The sequence below is a fragment of the Trichoplusia ni genome, chromosome 19 (assembly GCF_003590095.1).
Source record: "Trichoplusia ni isolate ovarian cell line Hi5 chromosome 19, tn1, whole genome shotgun sequence".
NCBI classification, from domain to species: Eukaryota; Metazoa; Arthropoda; class Insecta; order Lepidoptera; family Noctuidae; genus Trichoplusia; species Trichoplusia ni.
In genome coordinates, this window is record NC_039496.1 from 7223677 (window position 1) to 7244774 (window position 21098).

The window sequence follows — 21098 nt, forward strand, 5'->3', positions numbered from 1 at the left end:
TTGCTTTGTTGTTGTTGTTTTGAATTAGGAAGGAGTGAAGACTGGGTGATACGGGATGTTGTCTAATATGAGCCTTTGACGTTCAAAACGTGAAGAAGAAACTGCGCTTCAAACTCCACAGAATAGCACCTAGGAATAGTGATATTTAAACCTTTTTGGTTATGCATTGAAAACTTTTTGATTGATTTGTTTGTGTCAGTCGCCCTTAGCAATATGAGTCGATGAATATAAATCTGATTATCAAATTGACAGTGACATTTAGATCAAAGGTCTTCTGTTAGTTTTAGTAGTTTTGGTACCTAGGTTATTTAGTATCCTGGAAGCTATGACAACTTATCGCATCTCTTTGAATGTTTTGTTTAAATTATGAGCTAACTGTGAAAACAACCTCTCGTTGCTGTCTGTGCAATATTTTCTTCGCGCAGAAGAGTTGGTCACCTATTTTTATCTCTTTATACTTGTAATAGGTTATGTAGCAAGATGTATGAAGTGTGTTATATGTTTAGAGATATCATTTTTCGTTTTGTTTCAGAGGTAATATGCTTTGCTACTACTTTGTCAGTAAGATTCATCATTATACTTGCCTTTCTTGTCAGATACCTACTCAGTTCTCCAAGGTCTATAAAAGTTCTTGTTCCAACCAAATTGAGTTCATTTGGTGATGTAATTGTGTTGTCCTCCAGTTTACAAGAGGGCGACCTTCACGTCGCCCGTCTTGACGTGCGCTCATATCTAATGCAGTGCAACAAGCCTCGGCTCGTTCGAGACATGCGTCTCGTGTCAAGGGTCAAATAAAAGATTGCATTCGAAAGTTATAGTTTATATTAGATTTATAATAAGATATGTAGTCTACAAAATTTCACAAATTTTCACAACGTTATTTGAACCTAAAGCGTCTACCCATTTTATTATGAAAATAAAATTATCGAAATCACTGGATCTACGTACGGCGGGGGTTCATTTTACGCAACCATTATTTTTTAAAATATAATCTAATAGGCAATATTTTATCCTCGCGTATTTTTACATGAGTAAGTCAAAAACTAATAACGGTAAAAAAATAAAAAAATATCAATCCATAAAATAAGCCCCCGGTTAACAGAAGAGAACAACGTCGTCCCATACATATACAATAATATTTGTTATGTTATATTTAACTAGAGTTATACAGAATAATGATTCCTATGAAATATAATTATGCATTCTTTAAATTTATTCAATAATATAATAATACTTAATAAGTATTAATAGGTAATGGTTAGTCAATGACGTGCTACAGACTACTATAGTTTATATAATAATGAATGAGTCGTATTATTTCTTTATCATTTATTACTTTAAATTTATTACTCGATATCATAACCACTAAACGAACATACAGCAGCCTCGGCCCAGCGCGGGCGCACGTAATCACAAAAAAACATCGTCAACACATAAAATAATAATCAATAATAATAATCATACAGATAAAAATCATTCATAAAAACATTACAATAAAAATCTAAACATTAAAACACACTTAAAACAAACATTATATTAATATTATCATAATCATAGTGTGTACGTATGTATAATATCATTTAAGCGAATAATCGTATAGTCAAAAATAATGTGAGCATGGCGCGCGGGGGAGCGGGGCGGGGCGGCCGACGGCGCTCGGCCCGACTCATTACCTAACAACACATTAGCTACGGCGCTCGGCTCGGCTCGGCTCGGCTCGGCTCTGCTCGGCTCCGCTCGGCTCAGTTCGGCGCGGCGTGCTCGCGCGCTCGGCCGGCGCCACATACACTACATTACACTAGACTCTGAACAGACAACAGGCCGCGCATCCCGCTCCCCGTGCCGCCCGTCCCTCGCCTATCATATTATTATTATAATATCTTAATACTTTACGCTATTACGTTATGTAAGCTTTATAAATTTTTCGATTTCTCATTACGCTATCAATAATAATTATACAACTTTTTTTAAATTTTATGTTTTTTTTCGAAATTCTATCGTAACGTACTTCGACTCTCTCTGCGGCGAAGAGCGCGGCGTGCGCTCGACGACCTAATAAAAAACGTTCATAATAAGAAAATATATCGTGAACAACTCTGCCGACTTAAGATAGGTACGGCGCGGCGGACGGGCCGTGCCGGCGAGGCGCCGACTTTTGGCACCAGGATTTCGATTACGCGATTTTTACTTCTTTTAATATTTTTTTATAACGATTCGAGTAAAAAAGATCCCTACTACGAGAACGTACGACTCGCGGTTGCGGCGGCCGCCGGCGGCGGAGAGCAACCTCCTTACGAGATGATGCGGATGGCCTGGTGCGCCGGCGCCGAGCAGGCGGGGCAGGGCGCGCCCGTGCCCGCCAGCCGCTGCGCGCACTCCAGGCAGAACAGGTTGTGGCCGCACGGCACCAGCGCCGCCGCCACGCCGCGCTCGGCGCACACGGCGCAGGCCCGCGCCGGTGAGGCTGCTGGCGACGGCCTAGTCGGGCCCCACGCCCACACGCCCGCCGTGCCACCGCCCGGCGACTCGAACGATGGCGATTCACCCAGCCCCTCGTCACGTTCTGTGGATGACCAGATGCCCAGCAGGTCGCCCAGCCGCGCTGACGAGCCTCCCGAAGAGCACGAGCCAGCCGAAGAGAAGGCGGCCTCCTGCTCCGGCCGCAGCAGCGACGCCAGCCCGGCGCGGTACAGCGTGGCCAGCGGCTCGCTGTCTGTAGTGGCGGGCACGCCGGCGCCGGCTGCTCCGGCGGCTCCTGTGCGCAGCGCGATGTGCGCCTCGATCTCCTTGCGCGCCGCCTCCACGCTCTCGGGCAGGCCCGTCACCTCAAACACGGGCTCGCGCTCGCGCGACGGTGTCACGATGTACGTGTGCGTCGTGTGCTGGATACGCTTGATGGTGGCGCCCTTGGGGCCCACGACGAGCCCCACGACGCGGTAGGGCACGCGCACCTGCGCCGTGACGTGTCCGGGCGCGCCGGCGGGCGGCGGCGGGGCCGCGCCACACTTGCGCGACGCGCGGATCTGAGAGAAGTGCTCGGCCGCCGAGAGGATCTCGCGCTTGGCGCGCGCGACGTCCTCCTTGCGGCCGGTGACCACGAACACCGGCTCCTCGCCGCGGACCGGCGTCTTGATGTATGTGTTGGTTTTTGCGCGAAGCGCTTTGATCTTGCAACCTGCAACAAAACATTATAATTTTATAAAACTACGTTCATACAGGAATGTAATATTCACGAATTGAGTTAGCGCGCGCACAACGTGAACCCGTTAAAATTCAAGGTTGTTTCCATAAACGACATTCAAAGCGGTCGTGGCATTGTATAGTACTGAAAGCTGTTTACACGATGTACATTTTGTGTGTGACGAAGTGGCTGCGGACATGTTTTCGGCGTCGATATAGCCTGCGAGTCAGGGCCCCGACTCCTACTGCCAGACGATAGTAAAGCGAATACGTAATTCGTCACTCCGCGTCCGACCGGCACGCGGTATGGACGTGCTTTTTGCGCTCTACTAAAATAAAGAAGTCGCTAATTATGAATACAGATAGGTTCACATTTTGTACGAGTTTATGACACAAAACCTGCATACTGCATCCCGGTATCCCAATTACTAATTAATATATTTAATTTGATATGATTAATAATGAGTGTGCGGCACGTGTAGCGTAGTATTAAGTGTTGTCCCGCATCAGCACGTGTTGTAGGCCGCGCCGTGTCCCGCTCGCACATCTTACCCCAATGCGGCAAAAACATGGCAATGTTGCGCACAGCCTCCGCGACTTCGTTAAGACATGATCCGACTAACACTCGAAAATGCGACGTAGTGCGAGCGAACCGTCGCTATACGGAAAATATTTTCGATTGAATGAGAATTTGGATCCTATTGCTTTCAAAACAGAACGAACAATAACAAAGAAGCAATATATGTGGTGTTCTTAATGAAATAATCATTAACATTAGTTGTAAATAAGAGCAGACAATCAGTGTACGCGTACAGAGTGATGTAACGAATTCATCAAACATAATGGCTGGCTTCAAATTCAGTTCGCGTGAAACCAGGTATAATCCCCGGCGGTTACAAATGGGAAAGGCCTATATGTAATGGAGGGTAGTTTTATGAATCACAGGTTGTCGACCCGGCCGGTAACCTCGTCGATGTAAGCCAAACGAATCTGAGCTTTACGACCTATGGAATAAGGATAATTGATTTATTTATAAATATGAATACTGTTGTCTGTCGTCGAGGTATTTAAAGCTTTAGGTGGATTGTGTAAAGTTCGTTATTCTTTGTGCCTCGATAATGATATTGGAAATATCGGTAAGGTGGAAAAGGATCGTTTTTCGATTATGATTCAGATTGGTCTGGTTGTGTTCTGTTTGATTAATACGCGGACGGTCGGCGTGTTATTAATTTGCCGGCGATTTATCTTTACTCGTCATTTATTACCATGATTGATTTAACACGCTTTTTTAGCGCCTTGTAATGTGTTAAAATTATAATTGGTGAGCAATTTACTTCCATTTAAATATTTGCTCGAATATTTTAATTGTTGTCAATTATATTATCTGTTTGTTTCCCACACTGCGGAGGCTTTTATCTACCGAAGTGGAATAGAAACTTGTTTTATTACTAGTTTGGAGTAGCTACGAGTGATGCTACTCCTCGCGTAGCAGTTTTCTACTTACGTAGGCTACGAATAAAAAATGGATCGTACCTCGCATTGTTATTGCCATATTCCAAGTATACGAAACCTTTTGCATACTATTTCTTCTCTTTTCCATTTTTCTAACAATCTTTACAATTGAAAAAGTAAGTTGCTTTTCGAAAAAAAGATTGTGACTATATCTTGACTAGCCTTAGATATATTTCGAACGAATTCTAGCACATGTTCATTAGCAATCGCAAGAAAAATACAGGTATAATACCAAACAGTACAGTAACATAAATGCAAAGTTTTCTTGAGCCGATGTGTATTAAATTCCGAGGTTTAAGTAGTGTGAGCCGTGAGCATGAGCTGAGAGGCTGGCGCGCCGCCAACGCCGCTATCTGGACAAATTAACATGCGCCACGGTAACTAACACACCACCACTAACCGTCTACTTAACGTTGTTTTAATATGCATGTAGTTATTCTATACTACTACTTACATACGATGGTAAACTTTATTTAGGTTTTAAACGGTGGAAAAAAGTTATGATAAGAAAGCTTTAAATTAATTTCTTCCTAAGTCTATGATCTGCCCCTCCGTCCCCAATCGCACCTAAACTTTAAAGTTACATTTAAAGTAGACACTTTTAACAGAGACAAAAATAAGTGATAATTTTAATGGTAATATTATAGTTCCTTTTCAACAAAAATACTAGCCAACTCGCTTATTCATCCTTCTATCACAAAACAGTGCGCTATTAAAAAACAAAGTTTAATTAAAATCGATATCACAGTTCGCTCTACTTTTCAATGACGTCACGCGACTAAGGTTGAATGAGAGCAGAAACAAGTAGCGAGGAGTGCGACCTGCATGCAGGCGGGGGGGGGGGGAGGCATTACTTTAATATTAATTATTTAAGTATTTGATACTTGCTTTTAAAAGGGTTTCGTCAATGTAGAGCCAATTGGGCTATAAGGTTTTAGAAGAGCCTGCTAGAAGCAATGCAAAGTAAATGCTGTCTCATTTACTTTGCAGACAAATCTAAGTAGTATGTCTATAAAAGCTTTTTTGAAAGAATGATGCAAAGGAAAAAGTAGACGCCCAGTTTTGGGCTATATGTAAGGCTGAAGGTAAAAATTTTGAATTTTATACTGGGTACAGCAAATTTAACTTTGGATGTGGAAAATATCTGCAGTCTAAAAAAATCTATAGCACTAACAGTAGAACGAGCCATTATAGCTATTTTACTACGGTATGGCTTTATTCGAGTCAATTAATGCCGTAGTCTTTAATTAATTCATAACACGTGAATAGAAACCCATTATGAATGAATATTATTACCGTCGAGTTCGTGAAAACTGTCATTGATAAACAACTCCGCAATTACTACAGACATACGCAAACTTTGACTTGACCTACATTCGCCCATCGATCTCTACCTTCCAACTCAAACACTATACAGTATAAAAAGGTTTGAAAAATAACCGTAAAGGTTCCCAAACCAACATAAAAGTATTTTCTTTACCCACAACGACGTCGCGAAGCTACTTCCGTACGCCCCATACATACCATTCATAAAGGTGCTACGTGTCTACGAGAATGCTACGCGGGCACTGCACTCTACGCGGCTACGGCGTAGCGAACCGGGTCACCGGCCCGCCCCGCGCCCCGCGTCCCTCGCCTCGTAGCCTTTTCATGAGTAATATAATGCGTATTTGACGTGAATTTTTACGTTATTTTATATTAAGGCTCTAAATATCGAACATTAGCTATGAAAATATTATTACTGTTGTTTTTATTACCGTTTTATTTGTGTGAGGTTGTATTTCTTTAACGTAAATTAAAAGTACTATATGTAACTGTAATTTAGAGGATAAAATATGTCTGTAAGTAAAATAAAGAATAAATCTACACTAAATCGCGTTCTTGAAAACTAAATTCATGAATCACGTTTCCTATATCCGTTATACTGAGTATAATTGAAAAGAGCAAAGAACATAATGGCAGCCGCGAAGGCTTGAATAGCGACAAAAGATTCGAAGGCTCTTTCAGGGCGACGACCTCAGATTTATCAAAATAAAGGTATTTTCAGGCAAGTTTGTACGTCGCGGGATAAATGCTCGCTCGGAACAAAGATTTAACTGAAATTGATTTTAACATTGGACAAGAGAAGGATCTTTAATTGCAATTTATAAACACGTTTCTTCTAGATACTGAAATTGTATGGAAACCTCATTATTTAAAATCTGGTTTGATAACAATGAAAAATGTTGATAACGCTGTATTCGCCTAAATACATTTAATATCAATATTAAATAAAAATATCTAATAAAACAAAACATATTAACAATACGTTACGCTACATAAAAAACACGGAAAACTGTAATTCTTATAAAAATACCGCTACGGAACTGGTGACCGCTACGAGATCGCTACGCCGCTACGACGAACCAAGTTACTCGTGCATGACGAGGTTGTTTTATTTGGCAAAGTTTTTTATTCGAGACTTTCTGACTTTAGTTATTATTTTACGTTAAACGTTTCTATAAGGAATTTATTTTTAACGTGAAGTAGTTTTTCTGTAATCCACACCTTTAACTAAAGATTTTCAATACTAAGCGCTGAATTGCACGTCTAGTTAAAAATCAGATAAATCAAAAAGATTTAAAGGTATATGAATGGTAAATAATTCAATATAAACACTTTTCCTTTCATAATTTTCCAAAAGAATCTTTGCCTTCGGGAGTAACTTCCGGATCCCATATCGATTCCACCCCAAATATCTTTGACATAACTTATTTGTTTGTGTATCAGCCTTAAGGCTTCTCGTTCTATAGGTATAATGGACCGAAAGACTAACAGCTATATTAATCCGAATGTGACGTCATACTTAACAAATACAGAAGAGCCTTGCGGTTTTACTCACACTTTTACAAGACGATGCCTTTCAAACTAGATTATAAACTATGTGCGTATCGCCCAAATCTGTTGACTGGTTTTTGAGAGAAAAAAGTACTACTACAGACTTTCATACAAGTTTTCGCTTTTACTTTTTAGGCTTATAAACATAGTTCAAGCTTTCTTTATCACATTAAGAGCCTGCACTTCACACGTCATCAGATTGCAATAAATTATAATTTAAATCGTCGCGAAGAATGCCTTAAGGAACACCACTTCTAAGTCTATTATTTCCTCTTTATTACCCGACTGCCAAAGAAGGAGGGTAATGTTTTTCGAGTGTATGTAATTTATAAGCGTAAACTGAACACCTCCAAGCCAATATGAATTGTAAGTCCATTATAATAGGACGCATAATTATGTGATAACTAACTGTGTATATAATGATGTGATATGGGGTATTTGCAGAAGTTAATTACAATATTGATGGCGTGTAAATAATCCAGTCTTGATACCGCGTTTACAAATCTACATTGGATGTTTTGTCAATAAATTTAATTGATTAGTGTGTTGGTATACCGTACATTTATGGGGCCCTGGTACCTTATATCAGTTTGAATAACTGTATTAGTAAAATTACTAGCTTACTGGTTCGGCAAGCTTTAGCTTGCTATATAAATATAATCAAAATTACAAAATATATGAAGCTGTCCTATCTTTAAAATTGAATAAATTTGATTAACATCGGTTAAGTAGTTTAGGAGACCAGCGCGGAAAAAACAACGTGTGGCTTATTTTTATATATTAAGATATTCATTAAATAAAATAAATGTTTACATAGTCATTTTTACATTTGAAATATAATTTCTTACGTTTGCCTATGCAGGTATATAACTTGCTTAAATAGCATAATACAAGGAAAGAATCCCCTAATTCGTTGGAACAGGCTTTCCTTATGATGCAGGCAAATGATAATTTCCAGCCGTAATCAAGACACTGTGAGCTTTCTTCCCTCCCTCGGGGGATGAAATCGTCTTATAAAGACTCAAGTGTTATGTTCGTGAGCTACCCGAAGTGTACCTACCAGATTATCACAATAAGATAGGGTTTGCAATAAGCAAGAATAATATAACTTTAATGTATTAAATCTAAGAAAATAACTGTTAGCAGAACGATTTCAATTTCTGTACAAGTTTAGCTAAATAAGTTTACTATATTATTTAAAAATATCTACTACCAAATCTACCTATAGTTCAAAATACTAAACCCCTTATTTTCCAGGTCGCAGCTAGCATTGAACAGACAGTAACATGTGCAGTAATTTGTAAGTCTAAACGAAAACATGTAGGTCAATGTAGGTACAACGAGACATAAATACATAAGTGAGGGAAGCAACGAAAAGCGTAGTCACACTGAATAATGAAGAAGACAAAGCCTGTCTTCTGTCTCACTCGCACGACGCTGCATCTCACTCTAGCTGCTCTTTGCTATTTTGTGCAGATCTATTGGTATGGATTCTTGATGACTTTGCAATGCGATATAAATATTTAATTTTAATGTTATTTAGGCTGTTCTATTTAAGTTTAGGTTACAGCTGGTACCTACCATATAGATTACGGAATGAATGTTGCAAAAATGGTTGTTTAGGTATTATTCGTTGCTTGTACAAACAATTCTGAGAATTGTGCTTGGTAAAGAGCAGCATGGTCACAAATAGCTTACTAATTAAAGAAAAACAATTAATTATATGCGAATGAAGCAAATCTCTTAAACACGTTTCTACAACAAGCTTCCCATTCATGTTCGTAAGCTACCGACTAAGAAATTTAAAACTTTTATTAAATTAAAACTATCCGGAAAAGGATATTACAAAATATCAGATTATTTAAATGATAAAAATGCTTGGGATTGAACTGCTCGCTTATACAGCTATCATTATTTGTGTACATAATTATTGACATGTTTTGTGCTTTTGCATGAATTTATTTTTGTTAATATTAATTATTATTTGTGTTTAACCGCAAATGTGTCAAAATATCAAAAGTAAGGTTCAGTTTGTTCCACCATTTTCCACAAGATGTCACTGTGCTTTGAGACCGCTTTTCTGAATGGCGGTGTTAAAATTTTCCGTGTATACTATAAGAGAGTCGAGGATTTTATATTTTTTGGTATCATTTTATGTAATATTCGGATTAAAGTATTTTGGTAACCACGACCAGGTGCTTTAATCAAATCAACCCCCAGCTTAACCCTCCGATACGAGGGTTAACATGGTCCTTCGAGCCGGATAGAAGCGTTGTAAATATCACGCTTCTCGGATTTTTGGGTATCAGCGGCACAGAAACCAGTGGTGGGTCGCCACTGAAGTGCTACCAGTGACGCCAACAGAAGGCGCCACCGCAGTTCAAGCAAGTTCTGCGGGCACCGGAGCTGAAGATTGGCGGAAGTGGCATCCCAGCAGCTGCGCACCAAACCGAGAGCGGAGCGCCCCCTGATGGGCGTTGGGTACAACTACTACACATCGGCAGCAAGCAAGCTGCAAGCGACGTCGTAAGGAAGTGAGTGATAGTGCAAGAATAACGTAAGTACTTTGAGACTATTTCGTGTGAAGCAAAAGTGAACTTTATTGCCTAGAAGATTATAACTTAGAAAAATTCTTGGACTTAGAATAATTGTAATGTGTGCATGTTAGACTTAGTTAGATTTAAGCCAAATTCCGTTCAGACGGGGAACCTATGCCCGATTTTCTATAGATTCATAAGGTTCAAACACTTAGAAAATTTTTGATATTTATATGGACTTGTAAAATTTCTTAAAAAAAAATAGTTGGTATTTACATTGTATTGTAACCTTTTTTGGAAAGCGTTGGCAATTAAAAAAAAATCAAAATGTCTTTGCAATCACATGTCAAAGTGCAAGATGACATTTACGTCCGATTGTCAAGAGCTAAAATTAATTTTAAGAAATCGCCAAAGGATAGGATTACTTTACAATATTTAGAAACCAGATTAGAGAGTATTGAGGAATTATGGGCACAATTCACTTTAACACATACACAAATTGTCAAGGATTTTGATCATAAGGAGTTATCATCTTCACCTTACACTGTCAATGAAGTCTATTTTAACACGGAAGATTTGTATTTAGATTTAAGATGCGAGTTAAAGATCGCATTAAGTAAAATAAAAAATAGCAATGTTTCGTCAGCTATCGGGTCTTCAAATAATAATTCTTCGAGTAAAAGTATGACTATTAAGTTACCTAGAATAACAATTCCAACTTTTTCCGGAAAATATACTGAATGGCCCACATTCCGCGATTTATTTGTGTCAGCAATCCATAAAAATAGCACTATTGATAATGTACAAAAATTGCATTACTTAAAGAGTTATTTGACTGGGGAAGCCGAGCAACTCCTTCGTCATATACCAATTTCGGAATCTAATTATGAAAGATGCTGGGCTCAGTTGGAGACTAGATATAACAATAGAAAATATTTATCACATTGTATTTTAGTAAGATTGCTTAGTCAAAAAAATATTATACAAGAATCAGCTAGTGCTTTAAAAGAATTAATGGATACAACATCAGATTGTTTAAATGCGTTAGTGAATTTGGGTATTGATGTTACTTCCTGGGATATTATCATAATACACATAATAACATTAAAACTAGATCCTGACAGCAGAAAGGATTGGGAACTAAAAGTGACAAGCAATATAGATTCAGACGAGCTGCCTACATTTGGACAGCTCAAAGAATTTCTAACTGGCCGTTATAGGGCTCTTGAGTTTTTAGGTAATAAGTCAAGTAAAAACATTGTTACTAAGGAAAGGGTATTTCACACAGCGGCCAATACAGCCAATGCATGTCCGGTTTGCAACAGCACTGAGCATAAAATAAGAAATTGTAAGCAATTTGTTAATAAGGATGTGGATAGTCGGCGTACGTTTGTTCAGGATCACAATTTATGTTTTAATTGTTTGGGATACAACCACTCTGCTAGATGGTGTAAATGTACAGCCTCGTGTCAAATCTGTAAGCGAAGACATCACTCTTTGTTGCACCTTAAAGGTGAGTGGGAGTCTGCTGGCGATAAGGGAGATTCATCAACGCAAGCACATTCTGCCACAGTCGAAGAGGAATCTCAAAATGATGTCGTAGCTTGTTTCTCAAAAGGTGGCGTGTGTAGTCAAGTTCTGCTAGCCACTGCGTTAGTGAGAGTTGTTTGCAAAAACGGAAATATGTCTACTATCAGAGCGCTGTTGGATCAAGGCTCACAAGCGTCTTTCGTTACGGAGCGTACTGTGCAGAGTTTAGGGTTACATAAACAAGCAGTTGAGGGTTCTATTACTGGCATAGGTGGTCATAACAAATTAACTTTAAATTCGGTTGTTGAGATCAAAATTCAATCTAGGATTAATTCATCATTTGAACTTGTAGTCAAAGCATATGTTCTCAAATCTATAACGTCTTTGCTACCGGGTGGAGAAATATCAATGACTTACCATTCTTTTTAAAAGGCATGTGCGACGTTGTGCTCTTTGCAGATGATACTTCCTTAATATTTAAAGTTAACAGAAACAGAAATGACTTTAATGAAGTAAATAGTGCTCTTACTCGGGTCACACATTGGTTTTCAGTTAATAATTTAGTTTTGAATGCCAAAAAAACCAAATGTATTAAATTCGCGATGCCTAATGTTAAGAATCTTGGGCCAAATATTGTTATAAATAATGAAGTGCTAGAGACTGTAGAATCAACGGTTTTTCTCGGTGTTACAGTTGATGCAAAATTAAAATGGATGGCGCATATTGCATACCTAGCGAATAAACTCAGCTCTGCGGCTTATGCGGTTAGAAAAGTTAGGCAGATTACTGACGTGGACACAGCTCGTCTTGTTTATTTTAGCTATTTCCACAGCGTTATGTCCTATGGCATACTTTTGTGGGGTAAGGCAGCAGATATCGAATCGATATTCGTCTTACAAAAGCGAGCTGTCAGATCCATTTACCAACTAGGCTCTAGAGTTTCTCTTAGGGAGCGGTTTAAAGAGATAGGCATTTTAACGGTAGCATCCCAATTTATTTTAGATAATATACTATTGATACGAAAAAACCTTCACTTATACACCAAAAATAGTGATATACATAGTATAAATACACGGAATAAACATAAGTTAATTGGTACATCGCACCGGTTACACAGGGTACACAATTCATTTGTGGGACTTAGTGTTCGCCTCTACAATAAACTGCCTCTCACTTTATTGGAATTACCTTTTAACTCATTTAAAACAACGGTTAAAGATAAGCTGTGCAAGAAGGCTTATTATACAATCAATGATTATTTAAATGATAAAAATAGTTGGTCGCCGTGATTTGCACAGGACGGTTTAGTGTGGATTAATGTTTGACGCGTATTTGTGTAATTTGATAGACATACTCTATGTATGTGTGTAACATTGTGTTACCTATTTAGTTTTATTTTTGGTATAATTATACGCATACACGTATATATTATTTTTTATAAATTTTGACATGTATAATTTATTAATTATAAAATTGAATGACGTAGCAATTTATGCCGCCTCCGTGTTCGGGGCTGTGCCGGGTAAATCAACGTTTGGGGTATTTCTTTCTTTAAGTTTTATTTTATTAGCCGGCAGCAGATACGTCATGCTCCCTTAGTCGTCACTGCCTGCGGTGGCGTCTTGGGTCGGGTCACCTCCTTCCCTCAAATATGGCGAGGGAGGTGATGGCTGACCCTTGCGTCATACTCGTGAACGGGTGCTGCTTGCGGTGGCTGGTCGGTCTGCTGACCTTGGCCTTTGTACTTACAGTTTAATTTCGTATAGGCTTAGATACAGCGACCTCAAATTTTTGTTTGTTTGGCACGGCACCTACACACTTATTTGTTATTGTTTTGTATAATAATAATATCTAATAATTTTGTAATTGGAAAGACAGCGTGCTGCTGGGGAGTTTGTTGCGCCGTTTCTTCTCTCACAGCAAAAGCACTTAGGAAGCGGTGAAGGGTGGGCGAAACTGGGTGCTGTCCAATGTAAATGATGCTGACCTTCAAAAAGTGCTACTTAGTAGCCTAATTTGAATAAATGAATTTTGATTTTGATTTGATTTGATCATATTTAGATTGGACTCAAGTTAGTGATATGGAACTAGCGGATCCTAGATATAACAAACCAGATAAAGTCGATATGTTGCTAGGAGCAGAAATTTATAGTCAGGTTTTGCAGAATGGGTTTAAAAGGGCACCTGACGGCAACACAATAGCTCAGGCTACGTCGTTAGGATGGATTTTATCGGGTACAGTAGCCTCTGCTTCTCAACAAACATCAAATATTACCGTGATGCACGCGCAACTCGGGAATGACGAAATCCTGAAAAAGTTCTGGGAAATAGACAAGGAACCAAATCGCATCAGGAAACAGAGACTCACCGAAGAAGAGGCTAGATGTGAAGAAACATGTATGGCTACATCTGCTAACAAGGAAAAATGCGCAGACGTTATGGAGGAGAGTTTGCAACTGGGACACATGAGGGAACTATCTAAATCAGAAGAGCAAAATGAGCATGCTGTGTACTTACCTCACCACGCGGTTGTACGTAATGACAAAGACACAATCAAGGTTCGGGGCGTTTTTGATGCTTCCTGCAAGGGAAAGAATGGAGTAGCTCTCAACGACGACCTAATGATTGGACCTAGGGTTCAACCAGATTTGCGAAATTGGTTGATTGGTTGGAGATCGCACCCGTTTTTGGCAGTGCGATCGATGCTGCAAGTGGCGTACGATGATGGAGTCAAATATCCACTCGCAGCTGAAAGAATTCTTAAAGATGATTATGTGAATGATCTAATGACTGGTTGTGACACTACAAAAGAAGGCATGCAAATCTATAATCAATTGAACGAGTTAATAGCAAAGGCAGGATTCACTGTACAAAAAGGGTTAAGCAGCAGCAGTGAAGTACTGGAGAAAATGATCGGGAAAAAATACTCGTTCAAGGGGCAAGATGAAGCGGAAAAGGTAATCAACATAAAACAAGATGAAATATTTAAAAATTTGATACTTACCTGGAACCGAACCTGTGTCACCTTCCAATATTCTGTTCAGCTACCTGCGCTGCAAGAAACTGTAAAGAAGAAAAAATTGGGGGTTTCTGGAATTGGATGGGATGAGGAAGTTTCACATAAAAAAAATGGTTTACTTACCGACATCAGCTAAATTTTATTACGAAGTTTAAAGTTCCTCTATGGTTACACTTGAAGCACAGTGAAAAGCAGATTTAGCATCCGGGGTTAGACAATCTTACACGAGTAGTTACAATTCGCAGTAAGGGTTCTATGCTCAAAAGGCCAACATCCAAGCTGTGTGTCCTGCCTATTCCCTGAGGTTATTTTAAATTAGGATAGGTTAAGCATAGTTGTTAGAATTGTATCATTGGTTTGTAGAATTTATTATTGTAAGGTTGTTTTGTGTTTAGTATTGTAAGGAATTTTTGGAATAACTTTGGAAGGACATTATGTTTCACAAAATGTCCTTGGTGGGCGGAATGTTTAACCGCAAATGTGTCAAAATATCAAAAGTAAGGTTCAGTTTGTTCCACCATTTTCCACAAGATGTCACTGTGCTTTGAGACCGCTTTTCTGAATGGCGGTGTTAAAATTTTCCGTGTATACTATAAGAGAGTCGAGGATTTTTATATTTTTTGGTATCATTTTATGTAATATTCGGATTAAAGTATTTTGGTAACCACGACCAGGTGCTTTAATCAAATCAACCCCCAGCTTAACCCTCCGATACCGAGGGTTAAACAATTTGATTTAATAACATGCAACTCATTTGCGTTATATATTTTTTAAATCTTTTTTTATACTTTTTTTTTGTAAGTATAAACCTTATGCAGGTATATAATCAATTTATTGAAATACTCTGCATTAGTTTATACACTTGAATTTGAAAATTGTCTGGACTTTAAAAGAGACTGCGACCCCTTAGTTTTAAAGTGATATAATATCCTATTTGCAGAATAAATAATTTCATTTCAATAATTATCTTAAATTCTTTAATAATTATTAAAGTGGTGGAAATCAAGAGCCCTATGTAGAATACATCCCAACATGTCAGATCGAATGTGACTGTCTGGAGCACAGTAATTAGTTTTTGAGTTTCATCTATTAAAAACGTGCGTCATATTATGTCAGCTCTAAAATAAAGTATAAGGGTTGCACATTACATTATTAATTGTGATTCAGTATGGATAAAGTTGTGCGGATATGATGAAAAAGAACAATCTTAAAACTTCAAAATGAATAATTTTAACGCTTTTAGCTGTGTTAGGAAAGCCACATATTTTTACGGTATTTTTTTTTCAAACGAACTACCTAAATTACTGCAACGGACGCGGCATTATGAAAAAAAGGTAAAAAAATATCCGCGACCAGGAAAACATAAATGTGTGGGTGTTTACTATCAACGTGTGTTACACTCGCTTGTTGGGCGTACCGCGTACGTACTATATTTCCGATGAAATCAACGTAGCCGGGTGGGACCTGGGTGGCGTGAGGTGGTGCACCTTTAATGCATTTATGTATGCCTAGTACCTGTATATAAATGAAATAGAAGGTTCGGGAAACATCACGATAATCGGATGAACGGTTCTCGGTAGAGTGGGTACTATTATATTTTACTAGTATAAAAATTTACAACCACTTGCCCTGTAAAATAAGATCACTTAAGCTAAAGAGTTTTAAGAATGTACTTAAAAGATTTCTAATTGAACATTGTTTCTATGATTTAAAAGAATACTTTGAAGCTAACTTATGAAAACTGGGATGCTGAAATATTAATGTAAGAACATCTTTTTTTGGTACTGCCTATTATTTTAATGTTGTTTTATATCTATAATTCATAAGCTAACATTTTATGTAAGCTAAGTACCCTATTGCATGCCTATGTAGGTAAATTGTGCAGAGCTGTAAACTTATATTAAGACCTTTTAATGTAACCACAATTAATGCAATAAAGATTTATTATTATTATATTATTATTATTATTATTAATCCTCTCATTGTACGTAAAATACGAACGTATATTACATTTAGCTAGGCTTTCCATTGACGGAAAACTAATATGTAAAATTTTATGAATTTATCGTATTCTGTAAAACTATAAGTACTTGTTTTTTTAAATAAATTTCTATGAGGAATATTTTCAAGAAGGTCACGTCATTACATTTTCTTGTTAGGAAAATGTGGAAAAAACAGGGCAGGAATAAATCATAACTTATATTTTCTAACCTCGCGAACGAAGTCGCGGGCAACAGCTAGTAAATGATAAATGCAAGAATGTTTGTTTGTTATAGCCGATTGTTATAAAATAAAGTAGAAAACAACTTACACACTAGGTTAGAATAATTATAATTATTAAATGCCATTGACACGTAATTCTGGATTATGGAAATTTCTGTCTAATTAGGTGTTCTAAGTATATCTTTACTAGGATAACATAATAATATAAAGGTGTTATTTGTTTATACTTTTTATATGTAATTGGAAACGGAGACTATTTTTTTTCTAATGTGTTTGTTAAGGTAACACGTCATTACATTTTCTTATTTTTTAATAAAGCTTTCTGATTCTGATTAAACCTCTATCAAATTATTAAAACACAGAAATAGAAGAGTTGATAAGAAAAAAAAAATAATGAATTCATTTATATTAATTAAAACATAAAATTATTCATTCGCGACGAAAATCTATCATCACGCTGATTGTTGCAGTGTGACGTCACAGTCTGGGTTGGTTCAAACGCTGCACTATTACGGCACCAGACCGAAACAGATCGAAACTGCACGCCAGACTGCCAGACATAGCTATACCTGCACCTATCACCTACAGTGCGGCCACAGAGTTTTTAATAACCAACCCGCACCGGCCCAACCAAAGGGGGATTACGCGTTGTGGGGTTTCAATAATTATTTCGATGGACCAATACGCTTAATGAAATGTTACTGCGTAATTTGGAGATTGACGAGGGTGGAGATTTGTTTACGTTTATTTTAATTTTGTTGCTTTAGTTAGTGTAATGCGGATACAATATATTCCTCTAAGTGGTTGGCAAAGGCGAGCTCAGCGAAGTAAGCTTAAGGTAGCTTAGAGGTTGCCCCGTGTATGAGACAGGTTTTTGCAGGGAATAGTAAAGAACACGTGCTGCTGCTAAAATATCTGGGTAGAATTAGATAAAGGCGGAAAATTTATTTTTGCGAATTCTGAAACAAGTTCTAAAATCTAAATTGCATTACGGCTGCAAATTGTTTCATACGTTGATACATCTTTAGCCTTATGGTGGTTTAAGGAAAAATATTATTTTTAATGAAAACCTTTTTCTTTATTTACTAATAACATCGCAAAGCAACTTCTTGAACACCGTCAAAATGTACTTAAATATTTTTTCTTTGGTTCTCTCAACGTCCTAATTACAAATAAAATATTTTATAAAACCTCGTTGAGTTACCAGGGTTGCATAAACGCAAGGATCCTACAAACACACGCCCCCACATAAAGGGTTGGTGTCGCGTCCATTTTAATTTGTAAGAAGTGTACTTCTCTCTGGCTGTACGTACAGTCTAGGTTCCCGGAGATGTTAATTACTGCGAATCGTTGCGCCAACAAAAGCGTGAAATAAAACATACTGGTGAGGAGAGACCTCTTTATTTAAATAAGTGTGCCACCAAAGCAATTTCCTAGGGAAGCTGTAGTATACTGCTTTAAGTTAACTGCGCTTGTGGCTGCTCGCGTTCATATGTTGGACTGATAATATAATATTCATTAGAATCTTTGTGATTATTATTTGTGATTAGTACTCAGTTCTTGTAAAATTAGAAATAACATAAGTATTTGATGCAAAAAGTAAATGTTTTAATTAATGATAATGCGGTGTAATTTGCAAATTATAAGCGACCGAGATCGTGACTCGAAATAAATACCCCCAGATTGAAAATATGCGATACAGCGTGGTAAGTACACGCTCTTTGAACGTAGTGTAACCAGTGGTACAGAATGTATTCACTTCTACCAATAAAGTAAATCAACATAGTCGGTCTTGCTCTCGTTTCCGCAGTCGCATCAACTTGAATTTTTCATGAACCTAAAGGAAACTACTTAGCCTAATTGATGAAACTTAACGCTTGCCTCGGTATATTTTTAATATGCTTAAGCACATTTCTAGGCTCAACAAAGGCTTTAATGCATCTAGGGACTTCGTATTCTCTTTAGTCTAATGTATACGTAAAAAGGTATATTTTATTTTATCCTATCCAATGTTTTACAATTATTTTTATTTAATAAACATAGAAAACTATTTTGATTTATTATAAGAGGAATTTAAAAAAATAAAATTATTATTTCTTTGAAAATGTTCTTCTTTATTTTTTATCTACTGGCACGATAAAAATAAAAAGTACTTGCATCCATTGAAAGGACTAAACATTGAACTACGACTACTTACAAAGTCCTTGCTCTCGCATTGCATTTCTATGAAACTCAGATTTTCTCTTTTTTCTTAGAAATATATAAAGCGGTATTTACTCTTTTGAAATAAATCCAGTCTTTATGTAATTTCCTCAGAACGAGATTTAATAGCAATACTTATACTTATCTTTGATGTAAGGACACTCAAATGAAAATTTAATTTATCTGAAGATATACAAGTAAGGTTAATTACTCGTATTTGTGAAGTCTCAATAGATAAAAATAAACGATCTTTGACGTCATAGACCATGAGGAATGTTGCTAAGGTGTAAGGTGCTGAGGGCGCTGTGGCTGAGTACTTGGGTTTGTAGAAGATTCATCTACTCAAGATTTCAGTTGAAAATGATAGTGAGTGATTGTTATTTTATATTTCAAATAAATTAAAAATATACAATTTAAAGGTAATCATTAAAGTAACCTATTGTTGAACGGATGTAATGGTCTAAGAGCCCGTGAACCCCAGACCTTCGTTATTTTATAAAAGCTGAAAGTTTGTCAGCGCATTCTCCCAACACAGGTAAGAACGATGGACCATTATGAAGTTTGGGTTATAGTGGCTTAGGCAGGTAAACGGTACTAAAGGTGTGTAAAATACCGATCTAAATTCGTCAAATAATAAAGTGCGATTTTTTGATATTATCTTCAGAATATTATTAAAAATCACGTTATTCATTGCCAGACACTTAACATCGTGGCAACCCCTTGCCAGACACCCTTAATGTTCATGAAATTATAGTTTAACTTACGTTATAGTATAAAAGCTGATTTTTATAAATAATACTTGGGTAATAAGTAGATGATGTTTTCTCATTAGCCAGACATTTTTTATAGTTCCAACCCCTTGCCAGACAAGCATGTAGGGTAGCTGTAGGAGCGAGCGCGAGGCAGTATGTATATGAGTGAGTGCGAGTGAGATGCGTTTGTATTGTTTAGTATTTAATACATGCTTACATCAACTAAAACAATAATATGTGCTATCTTCAATTATTATTAATTAAATATTCGTTATAAATGATAAGAACAATATTAATTATGAATTATGAATGACTCATGCAAATAAACTTTTTGGCGCATTTTGACTCATGTCAACACTGGTATTACTTTGAAATGAACTATTTACTTCAGTGGTTGCATTCGAATTTTCACTTAATTCTTCAAGTTCACTAATCTCCACAGCTACCTGGGAAGGTTGAGGTTCTGTTGATTGAGAAGCTGAAGGTAGGTGTGATACAGTTGACTCAGTCAAATGCGATGAACCTGGTATTGAATCGTCTGTTGATGTATTAACGTCTTTAAATGTTTCTTTTTCTTGCTCTCTTTCAACAATCTTTTGAGAATTTTTTGGTTCTGAGGTAAAATATTTTTTCATTAGCCCTGTGAATGATTTGTAACATTCCCTGTGATAGCCACCCTCTGTGTATTCACGTGGAAAAATGATGTCATTGTACTTAAGGTTATGTTTCTTTCGCAGTTTTAAAATTAATTCACATTTTTTCAATGTCTCGTCAGAAAATAATGTTATTTTGCCACTACTTTTGTTGCAAATAACGCAAATTAATGTATCACCCATGACTTATTTTTAATACAAAATCACTTTTATTTAAAAAGTCACATAAACAAATTGTAAACTTATAATCTACGTATCTTCTATCTTCTATATATATAAAAATGAAACCCGTTTCGCGTTGTCACGGCATCACGTGTGAACGGCTGAACCGATTTCGATAATTCTTTTTTTTAAATGTTTGTGGAAGTCCAAGGATGGTTCTTACGGAAAAAAATATTAAGAAAATCTCTCAGAAATATTGAAAAGTATACATTTAATTTTGCATATTTTAAAAAACGCGCGTTACGAATGTCAATATTTTTTTTCATACGAATGTCAACGTCATTCACAGCCATAGACTATATTAAAAGAGCACCGTTTGTTCGGAAACGTGGTTACTTAATTAAATTCTATTGCACTATTTTATAATTTCGCATATCCTATTTAGTAATCT

The 21098-nt window shown here is 37.2% G+C and overlaps 2 protein-coding genes across 2 annotated transcripts; one reads left to right on the plus strand and one right to left on the minus strand.

The window, feature by feature from the left end:
• Positions 1–804: 804 nt before the first annotated feature.
• On the minus strand, positions 805–3751 carry LOC113503565 (RNA-binding protein MEX3B-like). The gene is made up of 2 exons (XM_026885595.1): positions 3733–3751; positions 805–3175 (listed from the first exon to the last, which is right to left on the minus strand). Exons 1-2 carry the CDS (start codon positions 3749–3751, stop codon positions 2292–2294), a joined length of 903 nt encoding a protein of 300 aa, XP_026741396.1. The 3' UTR covers positions 805–2291.
• Positions 3752–13717: 9966 nt separating this feature from the next.
• Positions 13718–14791, plus strand: LOC113503566. Its single transcript, XM_026885596.1, has 2 exons — positions 13718–14593; positions 14681–14791. The coding sequence occupies exons 1-2, from the start codon at positions 13718–13720 to the stop codon at positions 14789–14791; spliced, it is 987 nt and encodes a 328-aa protein (XP_026741397.1).
• The last annotated feature ends 6307 nt before the right edge of the window (positions 14792–21098 follow it).

Excerpts from the sequence above, each read along its gene's own strand:
- LOC113503566 (XM_026885596.1), top strand. The coding sequence starts at position 13,718 with ATGGAACTAGCGGATCCTAGATATAACAAACCAGATAAAGTCGATATG. Across the intron at positions 14,594-14,680 it reads GGCAAGATGAAGCGGAAAAG|CTACCTGCGCTGCAAGAAAC; the intron begins GTAATCAACATA and ends TATTCTGTTCAG.